The sequence below is a fragment of the Eucalyptus grandis genome, chromosome 2 (assembly GCF_016545825.1).
Source record: "Eucalyptus grandis isolate ANBG69807.140 chromosome 2, ASM1654582v1, whole genome shotgun sequence".
Taxonomy (NCBI): domain Eukaryota; kingdom Viridiplantae; phylum Streptophyta; class Magnoliopsida; order Myrtales; family Myrtaceae; genus Eucalyptus; species Eucalyptus grandis.
In genome coordinates this window covers 12,888,407-12,913,594 of record NC_052613.1, presented here as the reverse complement: position 1 = coordinate 12,913,594, position 25,188 = coordinate 12,888,407, and the positions used below count along the sequence as shown (strand labels likewise).

Here is a 25,188-nt window from a genome sequence, read left to right as displayed (position 1 = left end):
AGATTCTTAGCATAATCCGCACTCTCAGACTCAAAAAGGCCGGAGAATAATCACCTCATCAACATCATCCTAGGGCTGCAAAACTTTTTGGTCAAGACTGTTTTATTATTGATTGTTCTGGTTCCCGACCATGTATATTTATGAAGTCTCTAACATGAACAAGTATCGAATCATAGATGTCTCTCGCTGATGGACGATCAGCTGGGTTTTTTGTTGTACACCGGCGGAACAAATCGACAAGAAATCTTAATGCTTCACGCTCCACCTCTGGCCCCTCTGACTTCGAGCCAGATCCCATAGTTGTATGGTCATTCAATGATGTTAATGAGTCCATCTCATCTGTTAGCTTTGGCCGTTCTCCCCCCTGCTTATATATCACATTCAAGAAAAGGCATTGACCCTTATTTCAAGACCAAAAGCAATATTGCATAACACTAGTCATTAAAATGATGACCTAAGACATCTTTCTGCTACTTTACCTGAATAAGGTCATGAATTAGTGCCTCAGATAAACCTGAATACGGCACTTGCAAAGTCAGCAATTCGAAAATCAGGCAGCCATATGACCAAATATCCACTTCCTGCAGCCATTCAAGTCAGGCAATCAATTATTAAGGCTCACAAAAAATGCAAAATGGCAGTATTCCAACAAAGTTCTTCATAAACTAAGAAAATACTTTACCAGCCCATATGATCCACGTTTATGCATTGTCTGAAGAACTTCCGGAGCCATCCAACGAGGTGTTCCAACACAAGTATCGGGAGGATGTACTCCAATATGGGCAATACAACACGTATGTATGGAAGAACGAAGAGGAACTGCTCTATCAAAATCACAAAGCTTGACGATAGGCGTTCCATCAGCCCTTCTTGCATCAAGATCAATCAAAATGTTTTCACTCTTTATGTCACGATGAATAATGTGCCTTGAATGCAGCTCCACCAAAGCAGAAGCAACATCCCTAGCAATAAAAAGACCCATATTTACTGGGACACGCTTTTCATCAGATTTAGACAGCTTCTCCAGGTAATCCTGTCATTATAGGCATGAAATCAAAAACAGGTGTAAATTATAAGCAGAGGACAGAAATTCTGGAAATACATTGATAGCAGTATGGAAAGAAAAGCACCTTCAGTGATCCCCCTTTCACATATTCCATGTAAATTGCAGAACGCCACATACGACGCTCAGGATTTGCATCCGCAGAAGTGACCCGCTGAGAGGATATCTGATGCCCGTACATTTCCACTATGCATGCATGTTGCAGAGCACTCAATATTCTCACTTCGCCTAGACAACTATACTCAAATGTCCTAATTTCCTCAACCGAGTTACCACATACTTCCAAGGAACGCACCTGCAGAACCAACTCAATATTTATGCAGAAAACATGAGATGTAAGGCTGTGTTTGAGAAAATGTTCTCAGAATGCTTTTTAAATTTGTCAGGTTTGTGAAAAAGAATCATGTTTCTACCGAAAGCATTTCATTTTTGTGATTTTGACATTATTATGTTTGATTTCTAAAGTATGCTTTACTTGTTTTCACTTTTAATTTTTGAAAACAAAAACTTGTCTAGAAAAATTACTTAGCATTGCCAAACACATCAGATGAGAAAAATTTCCTTCAATTCTCAAGAACCAAACAAGCCCAAAAGTTCCCTATTTGCTGGAAGTTAAAAATGATTAAAAAAAAAGCATTCATGATCACCCACAACTCAATCTAATGATAAAAACTAATAGGCACTGACTGAAACTAAATAAAAAGATTCTTGATCGTAATGTATATGATAAAAGACAATGCCACAAATACTGCTCCTGCTAAATCAAGGATTACCTTGGCTACAACATTGGCTGAGGTGTTAGTGCAATGGACTATAGAGGTAGAAGCTCCTCTGTAAATTTCATCAGATGTGGATAGAGAAGGAAGAACACATCCAGACTTGGAAATGGCTTCCATCGAAAGAGAATCTCTAAACCTCCTAAGAGGAATATACCTACATAACAAGCTCATGCTTCATCAACTTTGAAAACCACGACAACACCAAGTATGTGAAAAAATGAGAGAAATCTTTAAAAGAAAAAAAAAAACTGACATTCTATTTTTATAGACTCCAAAAAGCACGTAGAAAATGCGTCCCGTGAAAATTACACACAATTAATACTGCTTTAGCTTTTTGATCTTTCTAGACATGTAAAATCCGTAGCTTCTCTATTGTGAATTTTGTCCTCTTCTGCAGCTAATATAAATTTACTTCAAAGATAACACACTGAAAGAATTTTCATTGTCCACAAAGAATTCCGTATTAAATTAATATTTCTCTCCACCCATTGTTTAAGCTTCAGAAAAATTCTTTAACACTTAGCTTCGATGCTTTTTACTTCTCAAAATCCTTTTCTTTGCACCGTTCCAACCCAGCAAATGACACATGTGCCTCAACATAAAGGTCGCGTTTCCAAGTTTCAATAGGATGGGTGACCACAAAGAAACAAGAGTATATATAGGGGACACAGTTCATTATAGTCTAACTCTAAACCACCTTCAGAGACCCCTCAAAAGGCGCTCTCAACATTTACATTTTTCATTTATATTACATTAATAACTGGTTGACTACAATCACAACTTATTTGAGCATAGCACATGGAAAAGATTAGTAAGCACCAAAAAGTTGTAATTTTACCCACGGCACAAAACAGCAGTGACCAACAAGTATCTTGCCAAGAATAATTAAACTACAATGAAAAGTGCAGAAAGTAAAAACCATGCTTTCATTTTTAACTCAAGATCAAATAGCTTTCAATACATCCAAGATTCAAGCATCAAGTTCAGGTATGAAAACTTTAAGGGGAAAACAGCCCAACCATCACATAAGAGAAGAGCACTGACCTGCAAGCATATTCTGGATCTGTCTCTTCACGTATATCAAGTGGACGGCATGCATCAACCACCATGCGGACCCATAAATCACCCTTTTTTACAAGAATGATATTCCAAGCATGCGGAGAAAAATCCAGGTAACCTCTGACAAGCTCACATGGCACAGGAGGCACCATTCGATCACATAGATACTGGGAAAAAATTGGTGAGTAGTCAGCTTAAAGTATTTCAACATAAACAAGAAAAAGATAATTACAGCCAAAAGCCACCTTCATGAGAATTGCTCTATGTCTGCAAACACCAAACTTCAGAGATCCTATAGGAATAATAACAGAACTTTGTCTTGCTTTCATAGACTGAAGAGATTTCTCACATAGATCGCTTAATATAATATCCTGATTGTTGAGCATTTGGTCAACAGATGAATCAACATAATCACGATTTCCAGTTAAGCAGGTGCAAACAAAAGGCTTTCGATAATTCGATCCAGATACAGCCTTTCGTGTCCTTTCTATAATTGCAGTTCTGTCGCACCCTCCAAAGTGATCTGACACAAAAAGAGCAAGCAACGAAGATATTTGAAGTGTACAATCCTCCAGTTCCTGATCTTTAGTTAAACTATTTAATCGCTTGAAACGAGATACCAAACCCTGCGCAGAGAGTGTAACTGCATCCAACACTTCATCTCTGTCCCTGAAAAATGTCATGAAATTAGACCCAAAGAAAAAAGAATTACTACTAAGAACTTGGAGCGAAGCAATCACTAGACATAGAACACAGAGCCGAGAATCCAAACCTGTCCACAAGAATTACTTCACGTGAGTCGATAGGTAAGTTTCTCTCGTAACTACTAAGAGGCATGAAAGGTTGGTCACGTCCAGCATCATAAAAGCCATCTGGCAGATAATCCTCAACACCACAGAAAGAGAAATCACAATACTGGCGGGATAGATCTAAACTCTCATCAGCCGGCCGGCGACACTTCCATGGTTTAGGGTTATCAAGATGCTGATCACAGTTCCTCTTACACTTGATACTGACTTCGTGTTTCCCACTAATGACTCAGCATCTTGCTCATCAGTAGAGGCATTTGACATGACCGTAACATCTTGCTGTCTACTTGCAGAGTCAAAGGCAACATTTGAGTCGTTTTCTACCTTTAATTCACTGTTTGAACTAATGCCATCCTCACCCACACTGCTAAGCACATTTTCAGATCCAATTTCCCCTGAAATCAATGCATTATCTCCACCATCCTCACAGGTGATTTCTGATGCTGCATCTCTTGAAGCGTCATCATTAGACAGCTTGCACATTTCATCACCCTTTTTGGTCAACTCCTCCGGATATTTTTCACCTTTCCCCTTCCTGCTGCTGTTTAAACGTTCTAGACGAGCTTTTTGTTGCAAATAGTTCCTCCTTTTCCACCTCTTTGATGATTTCCAAGCCGAAAAACATCTAGCATTTGACGCTGACCCAGCCAATGAACTTGCCGAGGTATGGCAGGAGCCTACGTAAAGTACAATCCAGTTCTTAGAAGCATGCAGTAAGGCTGACGAAATCCATAGGGGATAAGTGCAAAATTTACATGAAAAAGCTGAAGAAACTAGTTCTGCAGGCCTTACTGCTACAAGCGATCGTTCGTTCATCGTCTGGGGTGGACTCATATACTTCCATTTCAGCCAAAGAATTGGTACAATCATCATTGGGCAACTCCTTCCCGTCTATATCACAGGATATCCAAGAAGGTATTTGAAAACTGAGGAGCTTATTGTGCTTGAATAATAACAAAAATCAACAGAAAAGATACATGTTAATTTCACTAGTTAAAAATTCATCTACAGAAGTATCAAAGAGACGAGCAAAAAGTCCAGATGTCAATTATACCGAAGCCTAGCATGAAAAAAAAAGTCTGCGTGCAATTCTGATATAGAAACAGAGCATCTTGTTACAATTATTCCATGAACATGCACAAAATAAATCATTAGAAGACTGGTTTTCTAAGCACCTGAAGATTTAAACTTCGCAGGCTCTGCATGGAGTCAAGTTCAAGAGGGCCTATTGATGTCAACCTGTTATTTGAAAGGTCTAAAACTCCCAATTGCCGAAGAGAGGACAAACCAGAGGGAAGTTCCACCAATTTATTGTTAGCGACCTTCAAGGATGTCAAAGAATTTAAATAACTTATTTCATTAGGCAAACTCTTCATCTTATTAAATGAAAGGTCCAAATACTCCAACTTGTTCAGGCAAGCGATTTCTGGTGGGAGGCATCTGCATGGGAAAAAAGGCACCATAATCAACATAAGCAAATGATTCCTACCTAAGCAGGAAGTGATGAAACCAAAAATAGTAAAAATAGACTCACTAACCAAAAAGATTCAGATGTCAAGAGAAATAAGAAATACGATCTGGACACAGAACATTGCAGATTAAAGAAGAAAACTTACAACATCCATCCTTCATCCAACATATATATTATAAATTTCTACGTGAATTGACCTCCCAAACTTATCTGAGGTTAATATCAGTTGTGAATCACCATTCGAGCACACAAAATGATAATGGCTAATGACATCTAATAAAATTTAGCCACAAACTTATGATCTTGAATCGGGTTCAGAAATTTATTACATTATAAGTTTGCCAAGAGCTTCTTTGACTTGGCTCATTTGTACCCTCCTGGGTGTCATCTTCAACATTCGTGCAGGACTGTATTACCAAATCAAAATCATTGGATTTTCTTCCTCTAAATATATACAAAGGTCTGGCTTATTTCTTTTTTTATTGGACATATAAAGTGTGTGCTCCGTTTTTTTTCACATTTTGAAAAGATTAAAATTCCAACAGCTAGAACGGTTGTTTTATATCAAACCTATACTGAAAATTAGAAGTAACTGAAAAATAATTTTATTTTATTTGAAAGATGCAAATCAAATAATGAACTTAAATCGCATTTATCATGTCTTAGCGGAGTAATCATTTAACATTATATCAGCTTAGATCTTATCTAATGTCTATCGATATATTATTCTATCCTTTTCTTCTTACTAATTTTCTTGGAATAGATTATGATTTTCTATTGACAATATACATACGCCTTTGTAAGTATGCCAATCTATCTTGTATACATGAAATTTCTCCATCCTTGTGAACTGTTATTTATATATGGATGAATCCAACCTTAGTTTAATTTTAATGCAATAGTGCAGAATTTCTTTCTAGACATAATTTTAACATTATATATAATTATCATCTATAGTCATCAACAAAAACATATTATTTTACTTGTCTAAAAAATTATATAGATATTATACAGAAAAGTTAAAGGACAAAGTACTACTAAACTTCAAAGAGATTTGTATATTTTAACTTACTAATGAATAATATACACTTTACCGTTTAAGTTTATTCAAAATTTTCGTGCAAAAGAATTTTTTGGCTCCATATTTCATCAGTGAATCCCAAACCCCCCACCCCCAAATAAAAATAAAAATAAAATAACCTTAGCCTGGCTCCATCAATGTTCCCATTGAATCTACTTTGGTTCATAGTATTCCTTGAACACAATGTTTCCTGAGAATTTAAGAAATACCCTCGCCTTGGATATTCATATTTCAAAACATGTATCAGAACATGGAGGAGAAAAGGTTAAGATGGTTGCCACACAACACCATATCAACTACTTTCTACACGAGTAGAGGAGAGTGGAAGGTAGGAATTAAACTGAACCCTCATAAATTTTAGTAATGATGGATTACTACAAGGCCAATGCACTATCCCATACAGCATCCACGACTAATTAAAATATCATAAATCAATTAATGAAGAATTTCGAATATGAATACATATCAATAAGAGGTGCCACTTTTGTCAACATGTAGTCACAACATTCCAAGGAAAAGACTTAAAAGAAAGATGTACAATTTACTTCTTCCTGTTCAGATAAGAGATGAACAGCATACTTCACCATATATAAATTTTACAATAACACTGCATGATCTCAAGTCAAAACCGCAAAACAAACTTCCTGGAGGCAACAAAGCAGCCATCAAAACTGCTTGCCAAAAGAGCTACACCAGGTTTTGTCACATTTTGCCGCATTGAAAAAACACATACCACATGCATCCTGTGTCTAGACTAAGAACAGAAAATTGCCCAGCCTAGAGTAGCAAAGCTAAAGGACCGTCAAATGGTCCCTGAAAACCATACGTAAGCCCCAGCAAACTTAGCTTCTTACACCTCGGAAGGGAGTACCAACTTAAAAGACCAAATTTCTCCTCCTGGCAGTCCCCAAACACTCAATCTTATTAATTCACAGAACTGCACAGGACACATTGCAAATGACTATCCCTCTCAAGCAAAAAGAAAAAACTTCAAAACTAAAACATACCAAACAGTAACTCAAAAACAACATACCTTATAGAGAAATGACAAACGGAGAGCTTGGTCAGACATTTGAGCTGCGCGATCTCGCTGAGCAGCGGAAACACCGAGGGCCGGCGCAGCGCCTTACTGAGCTCGAGCTCCTTCAGCCCTTCCAACTTATGCAGCGCCAGCCCGTTCAGCCCGGGGGGCGATATCTTCACCTGCAAGCACTCTAGCCCCACCAAACTCCCCAGCTCGCTCGGGAACAGGTTCACCTCGTTCGCGAAGAACTTCAGCGTCTTCAGCCTCCGCAGTTCCCCGACCCACTTCGGGAGCAAACTGAACTCGTTCTTATACAAATACAGGTCCTTCACCGCGGACCCGTTCAAGGCCGGGGACAGCAGTGGGTACTCCAGGTTCTCCCCGGACACGTCGAGGCACAAATCGTCGTCCGAACCGCCGCCCCCACCGCCCCCGCCCTGGCCGGCGGGGGAATCGCGGGTCGGGCTCGGGGGCTCCGGGTTCTCGGGAGGAGCGGCATCGCACTCCCCTTGCATTGCGGCGGACCACCCCGATTCGACTCGATTCGATTCTATTCGATTCGAACGAGAAGACGAGAAGAAAAATCGAGACTTCGGGACGGAAGAGGGATTTCGCCGAGGGGAAGGGGACGATTCTCGGAACGACGCGCGGAATTTCGAAGAAATCGGCGGGCGGGGGAAAGGGGAGGGGACGGCGATGGAGGTTTCGCGAGGAGGAGGGGAAACCCTAGAAGACGACGACGACGACGAAGACGACGACGGTGGGGGCGGTCTTTTTGGTCAAAAGAGGAAACGGGGAGGAAAGGGAGCGGTGGGCGGATAAAGCAGAAAAGCGATGGTGAAAAGTCCGGAATGCCCTCCCATTTGAACTTGGGCCGGCGCGGGCGGGGCGTGAATTTCGGGTTTGGAGGAGGGCGTTTCGGGGAAATCGGGTTCGGCGCCCGAACCCGCGATGGGTTCTCTTTTTTGAATTTTGTTGTTTCTTTTTTTTTCGTTGTGTGAAAAAGGAAGGGGAGGCTGCCGTTGGTAAGAAATTTCCCAAGAATTACGTCGCGGTGCTTAGCGATTACGCGTGAGGCTAAGGCCCTAGATTGAAAAACCAATTTAATTCGTATTGAGCTATTAACCCATTTTCATCTAATTCAATTTTAATGATCTAAATTCGACCCAACCTTGATTCAAAAGCGACGAATTAAATTATTAGAGTGCATTTAACATTTTCACTAGAGTTAGAAATTTATCTAATATAGCACAAGGAACCATTTCTGGAAAGATATATATGATATAAATTTTTGCTCTTGTGTAAAATAAGAAATGTGAAAAATACTCGAATTGTAAATTCTATAGGAAATGCGTAATTTGGTATTCTAACTTCTAGCTTCACAATGAAGTTACGTTATCAGATCTTTTTTATCTAAGTGTGGTGACTATATTGATGTAGGTGTAAGAGACAAGCGATTGGTTTAATTTCAAGCATCATAATATATCCAAATATGCAAGATTTTATAAATCATTAACAAAGAATATTTTTTACATTAGTTAGATTATAAAGGGGTTGACTTATGACATACCAAAACCAATATTTCTTCTTATTTCTGGAGAGAAAATTTTCAACTCCACTAAAACATTTTTCTATTTCAGGGATTTTAAACACAATCATTTCCAGCACTCGAAAATTGAAAAGAGAAAAATAAAATAAAATAGGCCAATGTTGCTTTGGGCCTGAAACCAACAGAGAAAGTGACCACAGGTCCAAGGTACCTTCCTTTGCTTAGATAGGTCAATAGTGGGTTCTTTCTAAACTTATTAAAACCCATCATTGGTCAGGAGTTATTTTATTAGATCCATCTAAACTTTTATTTAAGCAATCCATAGATCATCCATCCTATTAAATATGAATTAAAATATGGGTGCATGACCCAATTTGCCATCTCTACTAATCACATGTACGACACAGGGGAAAAAGCTCAAAGTGGACTTGTTAAGGATGAAATGGCAATTAATAGCCCTTTTTTCTAGTCTTTTTTTTTTTATAAAAATAAATGAATAGTACATTTGAGTTCTTTTGGAGGACGATAATGCCAAGTTTGGAAAAGGTGTAGAAAGTGGGGCGATGAAAATATAAATGCAAAGTTGAGAAGAGTTTGAAAATTTTGTGAGAGTAGAAGAATAGGAAACCTCGCCAATCAAAAGATCTTGCTAGAAAACATAACTTTTTAATGAAGAAGACGAGCAAATTGGTTGCCACCAAGGAGGAGGGAGGGCCATGTGCCTTACGAAAGCTCAACTCAACTTAGCTTTCTACATTCGACTAGCCAAATTCAACCATTAAACGAATTCCAAAGCCCAAAGTAGGACTACACACTTCAAGTAGAGGTGGCAATATGGGTATGCACATTGCACAAGTTGAATGTACACACTTTAATTATATTGCCGAAAATTGGAACCTAAGTTATGTGGATATGAGTTGGGTTGGGGTCAAATTGGGTTGGGTATTAGCAGTTGAAAATATATATTGCACAAAAGTGGATCAATATGAGTCAAACAACTTGATGCGGGTTGGATCATTTTCAATCAAACCCAAATCAACCCGATCTACCTCTTTAACATGTATCAATTCAAGAAAGACTGCACGATACAATTGACTTCACAAGAATATTGTTGTTGCATGTGCTTTATACAGACTTACAATTTTACTGTTACATACTACCTAAATAACACGCATTTATGCATATCTAAAACAACTAAAAATATATATAAATGATAATTGCGCAAGATAACTGTCTAAAGGTACAAATTCATTTAGGAAAGTTAAATGAGTGTAAGATATGAGAAATTCTAATTCAATATCAGGTTATAAGATATTTATGGATTATCTTGATCATCTTTGTCCATTTTTAAGTCTATATTGGCAAGATATATGTATTAACGAAAATTGTGTGTTTCATGAAAATTTTTAGCCAAAAATGGAGTTCGAAATATATTTACTTTACTATTTTCTTTTTTTTCATTTGCAATTCTAGAGATATTCTACTTACTAATAAAATAGATTTTATTATTACTAATTAAGTGTCTTTTTCATCAAAAGGAACAACCTATCCAAAAGAGTTAAGAAAAAGTTGCCAAAAAGGGGAAAAACAGAAAATCTAGTTAAGAAACTACAAGAGTTTTCATAGTTAGATGAACTCATAGAGAACCTGGTTGCTCTGTATGTCTTCTGTTACTGAAATCAAAGGACAATAGCAACATCAACTTGCCGCCGGGCCACTTGTAGGCCCTTTCGTATCACCCACTAGTCACTCTGTCTCTCACAATTTATTCATTACAGCCAGAACTCAATGGAACGTGGTAGAAATCTTACATGCACCGAGTAATCTGCCGCTTACTTGGCCTTTGCAAAACACAACAGCAAGATTGCCTTTACTGGTAAATTTAGTCATGCTTTTCTCACTAAGTGATTTTTAATCCTCTGTTGTTCTTTTCCTTCCGTTTAGTGAACTTAGTCTCATGTGATAGTGTCGCATGCTCTTTTCGACTCTCTGTTCATTTTCTCCCAGAGTAAGATACTTTCTTGTCCATCATCCGTTCAGTTTGCTCTGATTTGTTCCTTCCCTGCACATTTTAAAGCTCTGTTGGGTCTACAGATGATGTGTATGCATGTTGTACACCCGCTCATGCCCAATTCTCAAGATTCAGCTTTAGTTTGAATATGCAGCCGACAGTTTCTGTTTTTGAAGACCCTAACTTGAAGGTTTTTACTCTTCACAGACACACATAACTATTACTCCACAACATCCCCATAGCGGATCCTTAAGAATTTTTCCATTCTACCGCATGATACTTTAACATCAGAGATTGAAGCAGAGAGTTTAATGACAAGCTTATTGAGAGAGAAGCTCTGCTCCAAAGGGCTGGAAGTTGAGCAGTGCTGAGCCGAACTTCCAATGGCAGTAAGAAGCGCCCATATTGTCAAACACGAAGTTCAGAACGCACTAGGCAATCTTTCTTGCGTTGCCCACAAGTTTAAAGGACACGGAACTTCAGGTATTCCATACTCTTTGAAGACAACCTGTGTGAATGACAAAAACAGTCGCATCTCATTGCAAGATGGCCTCTACGTATATTTGCTTATCACTTTTGAGCATTTGCTTTACTTCCTGAAAGACTTCATCATAGGAATCACACAAAAAAGAAAAGAGAACAGAGAAAAACAAACAGATGCTGAAGAAGGATGAGAAGATAATAAGCAAGTTTGAGAACGACCTGCAAGACTCTTGGAAGGAGATGGGTGTCCTGAGGGGGATACTGCCGAAAGTGTTCCACGAAAGCGACCTCATGAGGGAGCAGGTGAAGTAGTTCAGCGAGAAGAACACGCTCCTAAACCCTGAAGGTCGCCATGTCGAAGAAGAAGATTGATGTTCCTTGACATGGATGCACTCTTTAAGGATGGACAGACAATAATGTTGAGTGATTTTCTCGCTGGAGTGATCGTTTGCTTACATTGCACCCTTCTTTTACTGGAGATTGGTTGATTGCAAAGAAATTCGGTACATCCTTTTCTTTTCTGGCATCTTAGTCTCGATGGCTTAAGAAAGAGCAGTTGATTCATCAAGAATAGATTGAGATCAAGGATTCACAGTAAAAACGATTGGTTGCTTGTCAAAGAAAGCACATGTAAATCAATCTGGCTGTACATGCATGGATGGTCTTTGCTAATATCAGATCGAACCAGTTTGACCTCCAGTTCAATTGCTAGATCAGTGAAACAGACCAGTTTTCAAAATTAGATCCACCCAGTTTTTGAGTCCTATGGGTAAAAACTGAGCTCGGCATCTAATTTGTAACAACAAGAGAGAGAATGTCAATTATCATAGTGGAAGATAGGCTATGTTCTCCTGATAGCTACTACCCAATCATCTCTTTGACCCAACAATTGAGATCCAAACGCAGGGTGGCAAGTTCATTTTCAGAATAGTGGATTAGTATTGCAGCACTCATTTAGTCAGGCCAATAACTGATAATGAACCGGTCACCATACATAGATTGCTTCTGATGTACTTGGTGGCACCAAGGCGAGTTGAGAGTTGCCAAATGCATCATCCACACATTCTTTCGGAACCATTCATTTCAGGAGTTCCAGTGGCAATGTTTAGGATCAACGAGGAATAACATGGATCAGTCCGCCATTGGTTAACTTGGTTTATAGATGTAAGCAGAGTTTGTCTGATTAAATCTGTATAAATACATGGAACTTTGAACTTGCGAAGAAGAAGACTGCAAAGCAAGTTATCTTGACAGCTCGAATAAGAACACTTGACCTTACAATGAATCATGAGGCTTGTATTCATTGTCAATTTCATGTATATCCATGAAGGAGCCGTCTCCAACTGCAACATCCTCCAATTCACTGATGGCTTCTATTTGGTCAAGCTGCATAGGGGTGCCTCCATCCTCAGAGCTACCCCCAAGAAATTCATTATCTTCCACATCCGATAAGTCTGTAAAAGTTTCTATCCTTTTCTTCTTCCCTCTATAACCAATAAGGCTTAAGACCTTTTCCTTCCAAATAACCAGCGGACATTTCTGAATCAGCTCCGCACCTTCATAAGCTCCTGTCAAGAACACACTAAACCTCTTCCCTCTCTCGAGACATAGAAAATGCCCAAATGCTTCAAAAAGAGTCTCATCAGCTTCTGAGGCATCACGAATTCTCGTCGAAAGTGGGTGAGGTGATCGGTTACCAACCTCTTTTCCATTGTGAAGCTCAGTAACTCATGCATCACCGCAATGGCCCTCTTATCGAATTCTTTCGATCCAGGTTGGAGGCCACGTGCATCAGCATAAGGAGATAAGTAAGACCTTTTCTGAAAGTGCTCAATCTTCCCTCCATATCTATACACCTTCTTGTAAGTGGCAGGAAACTTCAAGGGAAAGATAGGAAAGCAACCCTGGAGCATGAGAGGCAGATTCTGATACCCCCAGTACGGCTTTCTCCAACTCTGTGATGGCCCAAGCAGGATTCCACTCTATGAGCTCGAGATAATCAACTTCATCCGGAGATTTAACCACTTTGAAGTGCTGTGGATACTCGTGTACCCACTTGCTCCTAAAATCAGCTGGCAAACCAAACTCTCTCCTGAAATGAGCAATTTTGTCCAGTGGAAGCCGTTTGTCGACTGACATCATCAGCATCCTAGTCACGTATTCAGCAGCCTTGCCAGAGTGTTCCCTAATCAATTTCTCCTCTTCCTCTAACAAGTCTTCCGCTTCTTTAGTCATTCCACACCACAGTAACCCATTCCGATCCTTACACAACTCAAACAGTTTCGGCGACTTCCGAATAAAATCCACTATACTGTGTGGCCTGGGCAAATTAATCTGATTCCGGCATCGATCCAGCGACCTCACAGGGATTATCATCTCGGGTTCTTTCTTCAACATTTCCATTAGAACCAACACCTTCGACACCACTTTATGCTTCTCGGTGGCGATTTCGAGATCATGGACCCTCTTGTCCTTGCTCCTGTCTTGCACTCTCTTGCTGGTGGTCATGAATCTATGCTGCGGCCATGTAAGTAAAACCTGGCCAAAACTCCAGTTTCTTCTCAGGGTAGGCGAACGCACTGGCGAGGCGACAAAGCAACCGAACTCTCTTGCCACGCCCCATTCATTCGAGGAAGCTACGATTTTACTAATGATTCGAAGACGGGTCATCTCAAGATGCTAGTGTCTCGCTCCAAATTCAAGAAACAAGCCCAAGAAAAGAAAAACGCCTCTCACTCAGGACAAACATCAAACACCTTACGTGCAACGGAAGGAGGAACAACAAGAACCCGAGACGAAAGTTTTCGAGAAGATCGCCGTGAATGCGAGATTATAACACCTCTCTTCGATCGCTCGATCAGCATCAGTTTCGACTTCGACAGAAGCCGGTTGGGATTTCAGGCGGGGCTTGTGTGGAGAACGAAGAAGAAGAAGCAAGGCGCGTTGAAGAGGAACGGGCGGTAGAGACGGAACGGCTCGTCGTTTTGGTTTTTGCGTCTGTCGTCGTGATAGAGATGATATTTTGATTTGAATAATTAAAAAGAGCTCGAGTCTAATAAATGGTGATATATTGTTGCGTTTTTATAAAATTGAGGTGTTTAAAGAAAAAAAATTGAGGTGTTCGAAAATTACAAGAAAAATCCTATTTAGAAATCATAATAATGTTTGGTAAAAGAAATAAATTGAATCATGTCAAAATCAAACATTATATTTTGTGATTTGTAGGTGGCTAAATCTCTTCTCGATTTACATAAATTCAAAGGATAATTTTTTAAAGAATAATATTGAAGAGATTGCTAATCAAATTCTAAACATTACACAATCAAACTGGGTTATGCGTAAATATTTAATAAGTCATTTCGAATAACTTAGTTTTTTTTTTTTTTTTTGACCTAGGGAAATCACTAGCAAAGGTAAAACCATTTTAGGCAATGGGTGCCAATCACCACAACACAAGTTGCCAAGAGATTCAAGTTGCACAACACTAGACCTCCTCGATGAAAGTCTTGATGCCACCAGCGCAGTGGTTCGAATAACTTAGTTATTAGTTCTTATCGTCATGACTTTATGAGCTGTAAATATAGAGTTTGACAACCCTCGGTTGAGGTGGCTCCGCTGGTAGGCTCCAGACCTCCAAACAGAAGGTCGAGAGTTCGAACCCCCTGCAACGCAAAGCAGGGAGACTAGCGGATCATTAGGCGATTTAAGCATGGCGTCAGGGTGGTGGTTCCTAGGGGGTTTACGGCGCACTGTCAATGCAAGCTAATTCCTCCTGTCACAAAAAAAAGAAAAAAGTATAGAGTTTGACTACAATGCAATTAAATCAATAATTGACCATAATGCAGATTCATTTCCTCTTTTGAGAAGAACTTTATTTGATCAAACTTGAGAAAATTATAAATCTTGTGAAACTAAATTTAGTATTAAATCGAGCTACCTCAAATTAATAATTCAATGGGAAATAAAAAAGTTAAGTCCAGTTTTCTCTTGAGGAATGGATTTAGAAAGACTATAATTTATCATATCCATCAAACCTCAATTTATAAGTTAGTCCAAAAAAAAAAAAACCTCAATTAATTAGATCTATTTCAGAATAAACAAAACTTAATCGAATCTCCTTTTTCTTAAAAAAAAGAAAAAAAAGAAAAGAAAAGCCACGGGCCATTCTTCCCCGCTTCCCGCCTCTATATATAAGATTCCCTCCAATTTGCGATCGTAAATCTCTTCTTCTGCGCAGACGCAGCGAACTCCATCGCCGATCGTCAAACTCCATCGTCGCGCATTTCCCGTCGACGCAATCGCCGGCAACGATTCTGAGTTTTGCCTCGCGTTCTCTCGTCGATGCTCGGAGCGGAAGAGCAGAGCCAGCAGCTGCAGATCGTGGAAAGAGAGGACGACGTCCACCACGAAGAAGACCTGCTCGAAACGATCGAGAAACGTAAGTCAGGGAGCAAAACAGAGTGCAGGCAACTCCTCTCTGTTCATCTCATCGCTTTTGTTTTCTCGTTGATGTTCCGGTGCGGTCGTTTGATTCCGAGACGAGTATCGTGATCTTCTCGTCTCTGTTCTGAAGTCAAAAGCAAGATGCGAATGGCTCGATGGAACTATGAGTGAGAATCTCTTCGAATGTCGATATCAAGTGACTCTGAATGCTGCCAACTGGATGAGCTCGATTTCGGTTTGGTTCCTCAGTTTAGCTCGATTTTCCTGGAACATCCCCGTGAATCCCTTACTGTTTTTACATCTCGATCTTTCCCTCAAACTTGTCGTGATTTTTTGCACGTGCAGTAGTTACGTGAGCAATCCCAGCCTTTGTTATGTTACGTGACATTGGAATTGCACCATTGTATTGGTGACATAGCTGGATTAATAAGGAATATCCTAAGCTAAATTCATCAATAATCACTGTTGGAACGCTAGACTGTCAGTAATGATCTAGGAAATGCTTTTTCCTGACATTCTTCATTCACCAGAAAACATAAGTGTTTAATGTGATGATTAAGCTTGAGTCTTCGTTGGGGGACGATTCTGGTTTGCTGAAATGCAGCAAAGTGAAGAATAATGTGAAGAGAAAATCAAAGACTGATATCGAACATATCTCGAGCGTGTTAGGCGGAAAGCTCCATGTCTGCCGTGGAGGATCTGGAATTGGGAAGGAAGCTTGCCAAGAAGCTCAAGGTGAAAGGATGGAAAGCTACGGGGTTCAGGCGATGGAATGAATATGTTATTTAAGGGAATTCCTTCTATTCTTGATTCTTTTGAACAAGAAGCACCAGGGGTAAGAGAAAATCGTAGCGAAAGATTTGAATGTAAATCTTCAGGGAAAAAAAAGTGAAATGTCCAACTTAGAGCATATGCAGGATGATGGAAAAGCTGTTCATGTTAAGGCTGGAGCCTGTGACTCAGTAGAAACCTCTTCATTTCAGCTCTCAAGTGAGTTCATGAGCTCTGCAGATTTCAATTCATTCCCTTTTTGTGATGTGATTGAGGAGGATGATACCGAGTTTCCATTCGACTTCCTCTTGAACTTGTGATTTTCTGTGCATACTATAGTTTTAGTTTTTTAACTTAATTGAAAGGAGTGATTTCCGCTACTACTTGAACACAACACGTCTAATTCACCTATTTGACGTATGTCTTCTAAATCATGCAAGAGCAATTCGGCCTTTGTTATGTTACGTCACTTGGTAATTGCACCATTGGTACATCTATTTTCTGCGCATTTATGGCATAGATGAATTAATAACAAATCTCCACTCGCAATGGCTTGATTATGGATACAAAGAAGGTATATCTGATCATTAGTCCTGAGAATTAAGTTGAGGTTGCAAGTGATTTTTTTTTTTTTTTTTGGTAGCACTTAACTGGAATAAAAGTATTATCTGAGGCAAAAGTGGACAAAAAATGCGAAGCAGCTGAAAAAATAGTGGTTAGATCCTCAATTCTTCTTGACCTGTGATGGTGGCTCCAATCAATTTGAACTAATATAAGCATCTTCGGAATACCTCAATGAGTTATTGACCCTTGAAATAAAGCCTGCAAATTAGCATGTGTTGCTCAAAGTACTTATAATTTCTTTATTTCCAGAGAAAGTCAGTTGTTCGCATCACAATTGGAAGCCAAGCCCTTGATGAGCTTTTAGGCGGTAATAGACTTTCTTTTGCAGACCATGTGTCTTATTCTTCATGCGTTTCAACAAAAGAAAATTTCACTGGTTTGGCGATGTTAACAGGTGGTATTAAAACTCTGGCAATTACAGAAGCATTTGGCGAATCAGGGTGAAAATCACAGTCCAAAGACATTACCTTTGATGAACTTTTAGTTGCTTTTGTTAGTTAGCTTTCTCAGAAAATGCTGCTAACATCACTTCAGGTCTGGTAAAACACAGCTGGCACATACTCTGTGTGTTACTACTCAGGTTGGTCTGAATTGGATATTAGGTTTCTGTCGTTAACTTCTGTTGCATTTTTTGTTCAGATAAACAATGCCAAAGAGTAACATAATGACTGAACTTCTATGAAGAGTAAAGATGTGGGCAATCTTGGCATCAGAACGTGTGTATCAGGTGATTCTGGGAATATGGCACCCTCATTTTCTGTAATCTGCAATCAGTATACTGGTACGCATTTACATAACCAAGCAGGGAAAGGCCAGAAGAGTTTGTACCGTGTCAAAAATGAGTAAAAGTCTTAATTATTGTCAGACTTGGGCTTGGGTTGATCATTAGTCGAATGTCATTCTTGAAGATACTCTACTTATTTGCAAATCCTACTACAGTATATACCCTGTTTTCAATCGTTCTTTATTAGTGGCTTGTGGATTCCTTGTTCGTAAAAATTTTCAGCTGCCAACTCACATGAGAGGAGGAAATGGCAAGGTAGCTTATGTTGACACACAATGAACTTTGTATCCTATGATAATCTGTCTGTATTTTTCTTGACGTCGACAAAGCTGCTTGTGTTTCATAAACGTGGTCTCTCCGTGTAAGCACATGTGCACTTTCTTAACTTAGTACACCTGAGGTTGTCCTGATCGAATTGTACCAATTGCCGAGAGATTTGGCATGGATCCTGGTGCAGTCCTAGATAATGTAAGCAATGCTTTCTATACTGGTGGCAACTCTTGCTTTTCTGGCTAGTGTACTTGCTCAAATCTAGTCTTTCCATGAATTTGAAGATCATTTATGCCTGTGCCTCTGCTTCTGAGCATCAGTACATCTTGCTTCTTGGTTTGGCTGCCAAAATGTCCGAAGAACCATTCAAATTACCAGTAAGACACTGCTCGAGAATCAAACCCTAGATTTTGTGAGGTGTGGATGGTTGACCTATGGTGAGTGCCTTTTTCAAATTGTGGATTCGGCGATTGCTTTCTTCCATGTGGATTTTACTGGAAGAGAACTTGCAGAGTGCCAGGTTGATTCTGAAACCATCAAATCATGCGAGTTGTTATTCTGCAGCTTCTCTGGTTTGAGATTAATGAATTTTGAATTGCAGCAAAAATTGGCACAGATGCTCTTACGTTTAATTAAGGTAGCTGAGGAGTCTTATGTAGCAGTGTACATGACCAATCAAGGTACTGCATCACATCTCATTTCTCCCACGTAGTCCTGCATCCATTCAAAGTTCTTATTCGATTTAGCCCTTTGATGGTTGCACACCAACAAATAGCATTTTGGGGACTGCACTAAGCTCATACTAATCCTTTTTGTGCCAAATCTTCCTCTAATTATATAATTTATTGAAACTTATCACATCATACTGCAGATACTGAGTAAAATATCTAGAAGTCTATGTCGAAATCTGTGAGAAAGTTGATACTGCATCTACATGGGGATTGGTGGGGACCTGATTTAAGCATGATACTCACAGTATACTTGATGTTGCCTGGAGATTCATGAACACGTTGAATACAAATTTTGCGCAGAGAAATTAAACAAAAAGAAGTGGATATCGAGAATTTTCCTCAGTAGGACTGGTATATTACTATTAGTTGTACTGCTATGTAGACGATGCACATCTATAAAGACCATCACTCAATTTCGTTGGAAAATTTAGCACGAGCTCATCTGTCAATAAGATGAGACTGAGATATTCCATATATGTTGAACCTGATAAATATACATTTTTTTTTAGAAAACACCGGAGGCATCACTGGTGCGAAGGACTAAAGAAGTCTGTCCAACCAGGAAGGTAGGCGAAATGCTTGTTTTTTTTTTTTTTTTTTTTTGGTGTTAACCTGAAATTTGATGTTAGTCATCGTATTGACAGCTAGAGGCATATATGAGCTCCCAAGCACTTGTTCATTTCCTTTCTCTGCAATGGACACTTTGTCACCCTTGTCATAGCTTGTCCCTAAGTTTCATGTGCTCGACAACAAACCATTCATGAATGACATGAGATACTTTCTCTAACTGTGATGGTGACCCAAAAGATTTGTCAACTACATTGTCACCTTTGTGTATCAATTGCAAAATATATTGTAAAGGTAAGGCCTACGTGTCCTTTCTGCTTCTTCTATTTATGTTTAGCCAATCGAATGTATATAATACAGCCTTATATGCTCTAAGAAACTTAATCGAGCATGGCATGCTATGGAAAGGTCATAGGACTTCATCAGGCTTGAAAAGAGATGTAACTAAAAGAAAGTTATTCAGTGTCATTTCGAAAAACTTCAAATGGAATGAAATTTATCAACCACGGTGTTTTGTCATAAAGAAAAAAACATAACATTATCCAGTGCAATATGTTTTTAACTACACATAATAGCAGTTTGGTTTAAGGCTAACAGTTTGTGGATATCGTAGTTTTTATGAGGCCAAGAAATCTAATCACAATATTTGAAAGCTAATGACCCAACATCATCTCCATTGAGTTCGCAATAACCAAAAGAACTCTCTTGCAAAATGGCGTCCAGCAGATGCTAGCCCACGTAACAAATCATGAACACAATTCATGTTATCAATGAGGTATAAGAAAGAACCGCCAAAAGCTGTGGAAAGCCATCTATCGTTCAAACTAAAGAATGAGTCTTCCTATTTTCAAAGGTGAAATTTAGGACAAATGAGGAAAAAGCTGGATCAGCCTACTATTGGTTTAGTTCACAGATGTAAATGGGAGTTTGTCTAATTAAATCTATATAGCAGATACTCAAAACTTCAAACTTGACAGCTCGAACACGAACATTTGGCCTTAAATTGAATTATGAGGCTTTTATGCACGGTCAATTTCACTAATATCCATGAAGGAGCTGTCTCCACCTGCAATATCCTTTCACTTATGGCTTCGTCTTAGTCAAGCTGCATTGGGATGCCTTCATCCTCAGAGCTACCCTCATGGAAATCATTATCTTCCATATCCTATAAGTCTGTAAAAGTTTCTATCTTTTTCTTCCTCCCTTTATAACCAATAAGGCTTAGGACCTTTTCCTTCCAAATAGCCAGCAGAGATTTCTGAATCAGCTCTGCACCTTCATAAGCTCCTGTCAAGAGCACACTAAACCTTTTCCCCCTCTAAGAGACATAGCAAATGCCAAAATGCTTCAACTGGACCCTCGTCAGCTTTTGAGGCATCGTGAATTCTTGTCGAAAGTGGATGAGCTGATTGGTTACCAACCTCTTTTCCATTGTGAAGCTAAGTAAATCAGGGCAATTGCCCTCTTATCGAATCCTTTCGATCCAGCTTGGAGGCCACATGCATCAGCATAAGGAGATAAGTAAGACATTTTGTTAGTTGGTTTTGTCAGAAAATGCTGCTAACCTCACTTCAGCTCTGGGAAAACTCAGCTTGCACATACCTGTGTGTGTCTACTCGATTGATCTGAATTGCATTTTAGGTCTCCAGCATTAACTTCGTTGCATTTTATGTTTCCTAGATGAACAAGGCAAATAGTAACCTGATGATTGAATTTCTCATAAGGAAATACAGTTGTGGCTGATCGTGGCATCTGAACGTGTGTATCAGGTGAGTCTGGGAGAAGAATGGCACTGTCATTTTCTGTAATCTGCAGTCAGTATATTGGAATGCATGATATGCAGTGGTTCAAACCAAGTAGGGAAGAGGCTAAGAGAACGTAGTTTGTCATAACCGTTAGAAACCTACAACAGTATTTCCCCTCTTTCCATCACTCTTTATTTATGGTTTCTGGATTCCATGATCCTAACAATTTTTCCAGCTGCTTACTCACATGAGATGGGGAATGGCAAGGCAGCTTACGTTGATACAGATGGAACTTTGTATCCTAAAATAATCCGTCGGTCTTTTCCTTAACCTAGAAGAAGCTGCTTTTGTTTCATACTGGGCTTACGTCCACGTAAGTGCATATGCACTTTCTTGACTTGGTACACCTGCAGTTGCCCTGATCGAATTGTACCAATAGCTGAGAGGTTTGGCACGGATCCTGGTGCAGTCCTAGATAATTTAAGCAATGCCTTCCACACTGTTGGCAACTCTTCCTTCTTTTCGGCTAGTGTACTTGCTGTAATCTAGTCTTTCCATGAATTTGTAGATCATTTATGCCCGTGCCCGTACTTATGAGCATGAATACAACTTGCTTCTAGGTTTGGCTGCACAACGGTGTCGAAGAACCATTTAAATTATTGGTAAGACTGCTTGAGAATCAAACTGCACAGATTTTGTGAGGTGTGCATGGTTGACCTTGGGCGAGCAATATATTTCAGATTTGTGGATTCAGTGATTCCTCTGTTTCGAGTGGAGTTTACTAGAAGGGGAGAACTTGAAGAGCACCATGTCCACTGAAACTGTCAAATCATGCGAGTTGTGATTTTTCAGCTCATCTTGTTTGACACTAATAGATTCCGAATTGCTACAAAAATTGGCACAAATGCTCTCACGCTTACTTAAGATAGCTGAGGAATTTAATGTGGCAGTGTACATGGACCACAGCTGCTGTATGCATCGCTGGTTTACACCAAACATTTTGTTGTTGGTTCTTGAGATTTACAAGAACTAGTATGAGCATAGTGCCATCCCCAAATTGCAATTTTTCAGCGGGCAACCATCAAAGGGCTAAATTGTATAAAATCTTCTAATGGATGCACGACAATGTGGGAGAAGCGTGTCTGCAAGGCGTTTGATGCCCCAAACCTACCTGAAGTTGAAGCTATATCCTTTTTGTGCCATATCTTCCTCTAGTTATGTACTTTATTGCAACTTACCAGATCATACCACAGAGACTAAATAAAATATCTAGAAGTCTATGTCAAAATCAGTGAGAAAGTCCATACTGAGTCTACATAGACTTGATTTAAGCATGATATTCACAGTAGACTTGATGTTGCATGGAGATCCATGAACATGTATGCGAATTTCGTGCAGAGGAATTAAACAAAAAGAAGTGGATATCAAGAATTTTTCTAAGCATTACTGGTAGATTATAGTTACATAATAGACATCTGAGCGAAAAAACATTACATTGAATGAACTCTGCATGATGGCTTAATGAAATGCTAGAAAGATATTGTTGCACATAGCATGATCAGGTTCTGGAGAGGCTTGGTTTTATAAGCAACAAATACAGCTGCATAAAACGTCATCTCAAACTCTCAACATGGAGCAACCGACCATTAGAGCTGAAAATTGTCAATGTATGAGAAAGGGTGACTGGGTAGTAGGCAACAGAAAGCCATCAAATAGCTAATGGCCTGGCCAAAAAAGGGCCACAAACCATGTGACTAGGTAGTGCAAGGACCAGTTCGCAGCACTCCCAACTCTAGTTATGTTAAGACTCCTTAGTCTCTGCACCACTTTGAATGTGGTACCGCCCGCACTCGGCCCAAGCTATCCACCCCAGGAACTGGCTTCACCTCATAAGGTGGGTGCTATAACTCCGCAAACCTCCAGAGCTGATGAAGAACCATCCCGAGTTCAAAAAAGAAGGCAATGTTAAAAGGTGAACGATTTGGTGCTCGAACAACATTGGAAGAGCAACATTGTAGGTTGAAATGCACATTTCAAAACATGCATACAGGTAAAGAACACCACTTTAACTTTAGATTATAGATTTAGGTTCGGAACCAATTTTTCCAACACGATGTTACCCAACAACATAACATTCTCCTATCAGCAGAGCTCATCCATCCTTACTTTTCATGTTCCAATGCTCGGAGTAAACTCCAGTGACACTGCATTTATGATCCGTGAAGATAATTACCTTTAGGGAATGGTGCAACAGTTTCCCACGGCCCTTGTTCACGACTTCTGCATCGTCCGAGGGAACAAGATTGCCTTCGCAATCACTTCCCCAGAAGAAAGGGACACTTCCACCAACATCCTGCATGATTAAGACATAAAGGATTAGACAGATCGCAGGTGGAGGAAGAGACAGAGAGAGATATCCCAGAATGAAAACATGAAAATTATTGTTACTTACAGCAGCCAGTAAAGTGGTTTCGTAGGGCCGTCCAAGAGCACAAATGCAAACTTTCCAGAGATGTCTTTCATAACTCGATCGGCAGCATAAGGTAAAGTGGTTTTGAGCTTCGGAGGGACCTCATTGGTGGTCTCACTCAATCCATATTCCAAGAGCACAAACGCAAACTTTCCGTAGATGTCTTTCATAACTTGATCGGAAAGAAAGCAAATGATAATTCGAAAGAACTTATAAATGTACCAAATGATAATAAGAAGCTTGCACCAAATGATAATTTTTTTTTCATGTTCTTTAATTTGGAAAAATGACATAATTGACTATATTAATCTGACCTCAGCAACGTTCGCATGTGATCCTCCCAAGAGATTTTGCCAATACAGATCACCATGGTATCTGCAAAACAACCGCAGTGAATGAGCTAAGGGCACAAGGAAAAAGATGCTGGGAAAATGCAAAGAAATACAAAGGTGGGATGTTGTAAAATAAGAAAAGAATAGAATATGTAGTACATGATAAAAGAATTATCCCCTAGGTTGCTCTGGCAAATCAAAGGACTCGCTTGTGTAGAATTAAGTTCAAGTAAAAGAAACTTTTCTTTTCATGTATAAACAAACAACCGTATCCAAATTAGGAAAAAAAATGGGAAATATATACGTGAATTCATATGTCAACATTGTGCATTTGTGCAAAAGTTTCAAGAGTTTAAGATTAAAAAAAAGGAGAAAATGAAAATCAATATTAATGCAAAATAAAAAGCACTTCCGTGTCAAACTTCCAGGGGCACAACAAATGAACCTGTTGCTAAGATAAAAATGGGCAAAGGGTTATAAATTATTACCAGGACTGCAATCCAGACTCAGTTTTTCAAGCTACTGGCAAATGATACTGCATATTCAATGTCAAAAACTTAAGACTCTATCCTTCCATGAGCCCTAATCAAAATGACAAATGAGGGCCGCTGTAACTGTGAGTACATCCTGTATATCAGCAGCAATCCTCTCTTCATCCTTTTTTGCTTTCTCTCTGTAACAAAGCCTCGTTTTAAGTTTTGTAAGGTAATGTGATTGATCCTGTAGAACCACTCTTAGTCTTGGTTGATGACAAGAGCTAAACTCCCCTGATTCAATGAGGACTGAAGTATCTTCTTATGATCCTGGAAATTCCCATGGAAAGGCGCCACCTTGCCTTGAGAAATCACCCAGATCTTGTCTATGCTTCCAGATATTAGATGCTCATCATGAATAACCTGCAAATCAAGGTGAAAAGATGGCTGTTAGCCGTAAAGACGATCCATCATTGGTCAAATTAAGGTGTGTTGGCAAGAAAAATCAATCTCACCATCGAATTCCTCCTTGGAACAAGACCGGACCTTGAATGAGTGCCTCAACCGCATCCAAATCCTACAGGTTGGGGATGGTTAAATACACAGAATCATACTCATCTATCCTTAGACAAGAAACTGACAATTCACA

At 39.4% G+C, this 25,188-nt stretch overlaps 2 protein-coding genes and 2 pseudogenes across 3 annotated transcripts in view; 1 reads left to right on the top strand and 3 right to left on the bottom strand.

Annotated features, from left to right (window-relative positions):
* Positions 1 to 84: 84 nt before the first annotated feature.
* Positions 85 to 8,076, bottom strand: LOC104423330. The gene is given in 12 exon segments (XM_010035840.3): positions 85 to 364; positions 480 to 581; positions 683 to 1,033; positions 1,131 to 1,358; positions 1,837 to 1,996; positions 2,887 to 3,068; positions 3,147 to 3,570; positions 3,674 to 3,939; positions 3,942 to 4,387; positions 4,503 to 4,653; positions 4,886 to 5,150; positions 7,296 to 8,076. Coding segments are annotated over 12 exon segments (3,354 nt in total). The 5' UTR covers positions 7,802 to 8,076; the 3' UTR covers positions 85 to 91.
* A 4,375-nt stretch (positions 8,077 to 12,451) lies between these two features.
* Positions 12,452 to 14,248, bottom strand: LOC104434556 (annotated as a pseudogene).
* Positions 14,249 to 15,670: 1,422 nt separating this feature from the next.
* Positions 15,671 to 21,813, top strand: LOC104422381 (annotated as a pseudogene).
* Positions 21,814 to 22,667: 854 nt separating this feature from the next.
* LOC104430604 (ABC transporter F family member 3-like) overlaps positions 22,668 to 25,188 on the bottom strand; it is a 38,267-nt gene continuing 35,746 nt past the window's right edge. Inside the window, exons 6-10 of one of the 2 annotated variants that reach the window (XR_005548346.1) lie at positions 24,555 to 24,962; positions 24,049 to 24,109; positions 23,717 to 23,789; positions 23,498 to 23,617; positions 22,668 to 23,189 (exon numbers count right to left, since the gene is read on the bottom strand). The gene's annotated coding sequence lies outside the window, so the exon portion shown is untranslated. Of the gene's footprint in view, positions 23,190 to 23,497; positions 23,618 to 23,716; positions 23,790 to 23,895; positions 23,907 to 24,048; positions 24,110 to 24,554; positions 24,963 to 25,188 lie in introns of those variants that run through there. The other variant, XR_005548347.1, reaches the window with a different exon arrangement.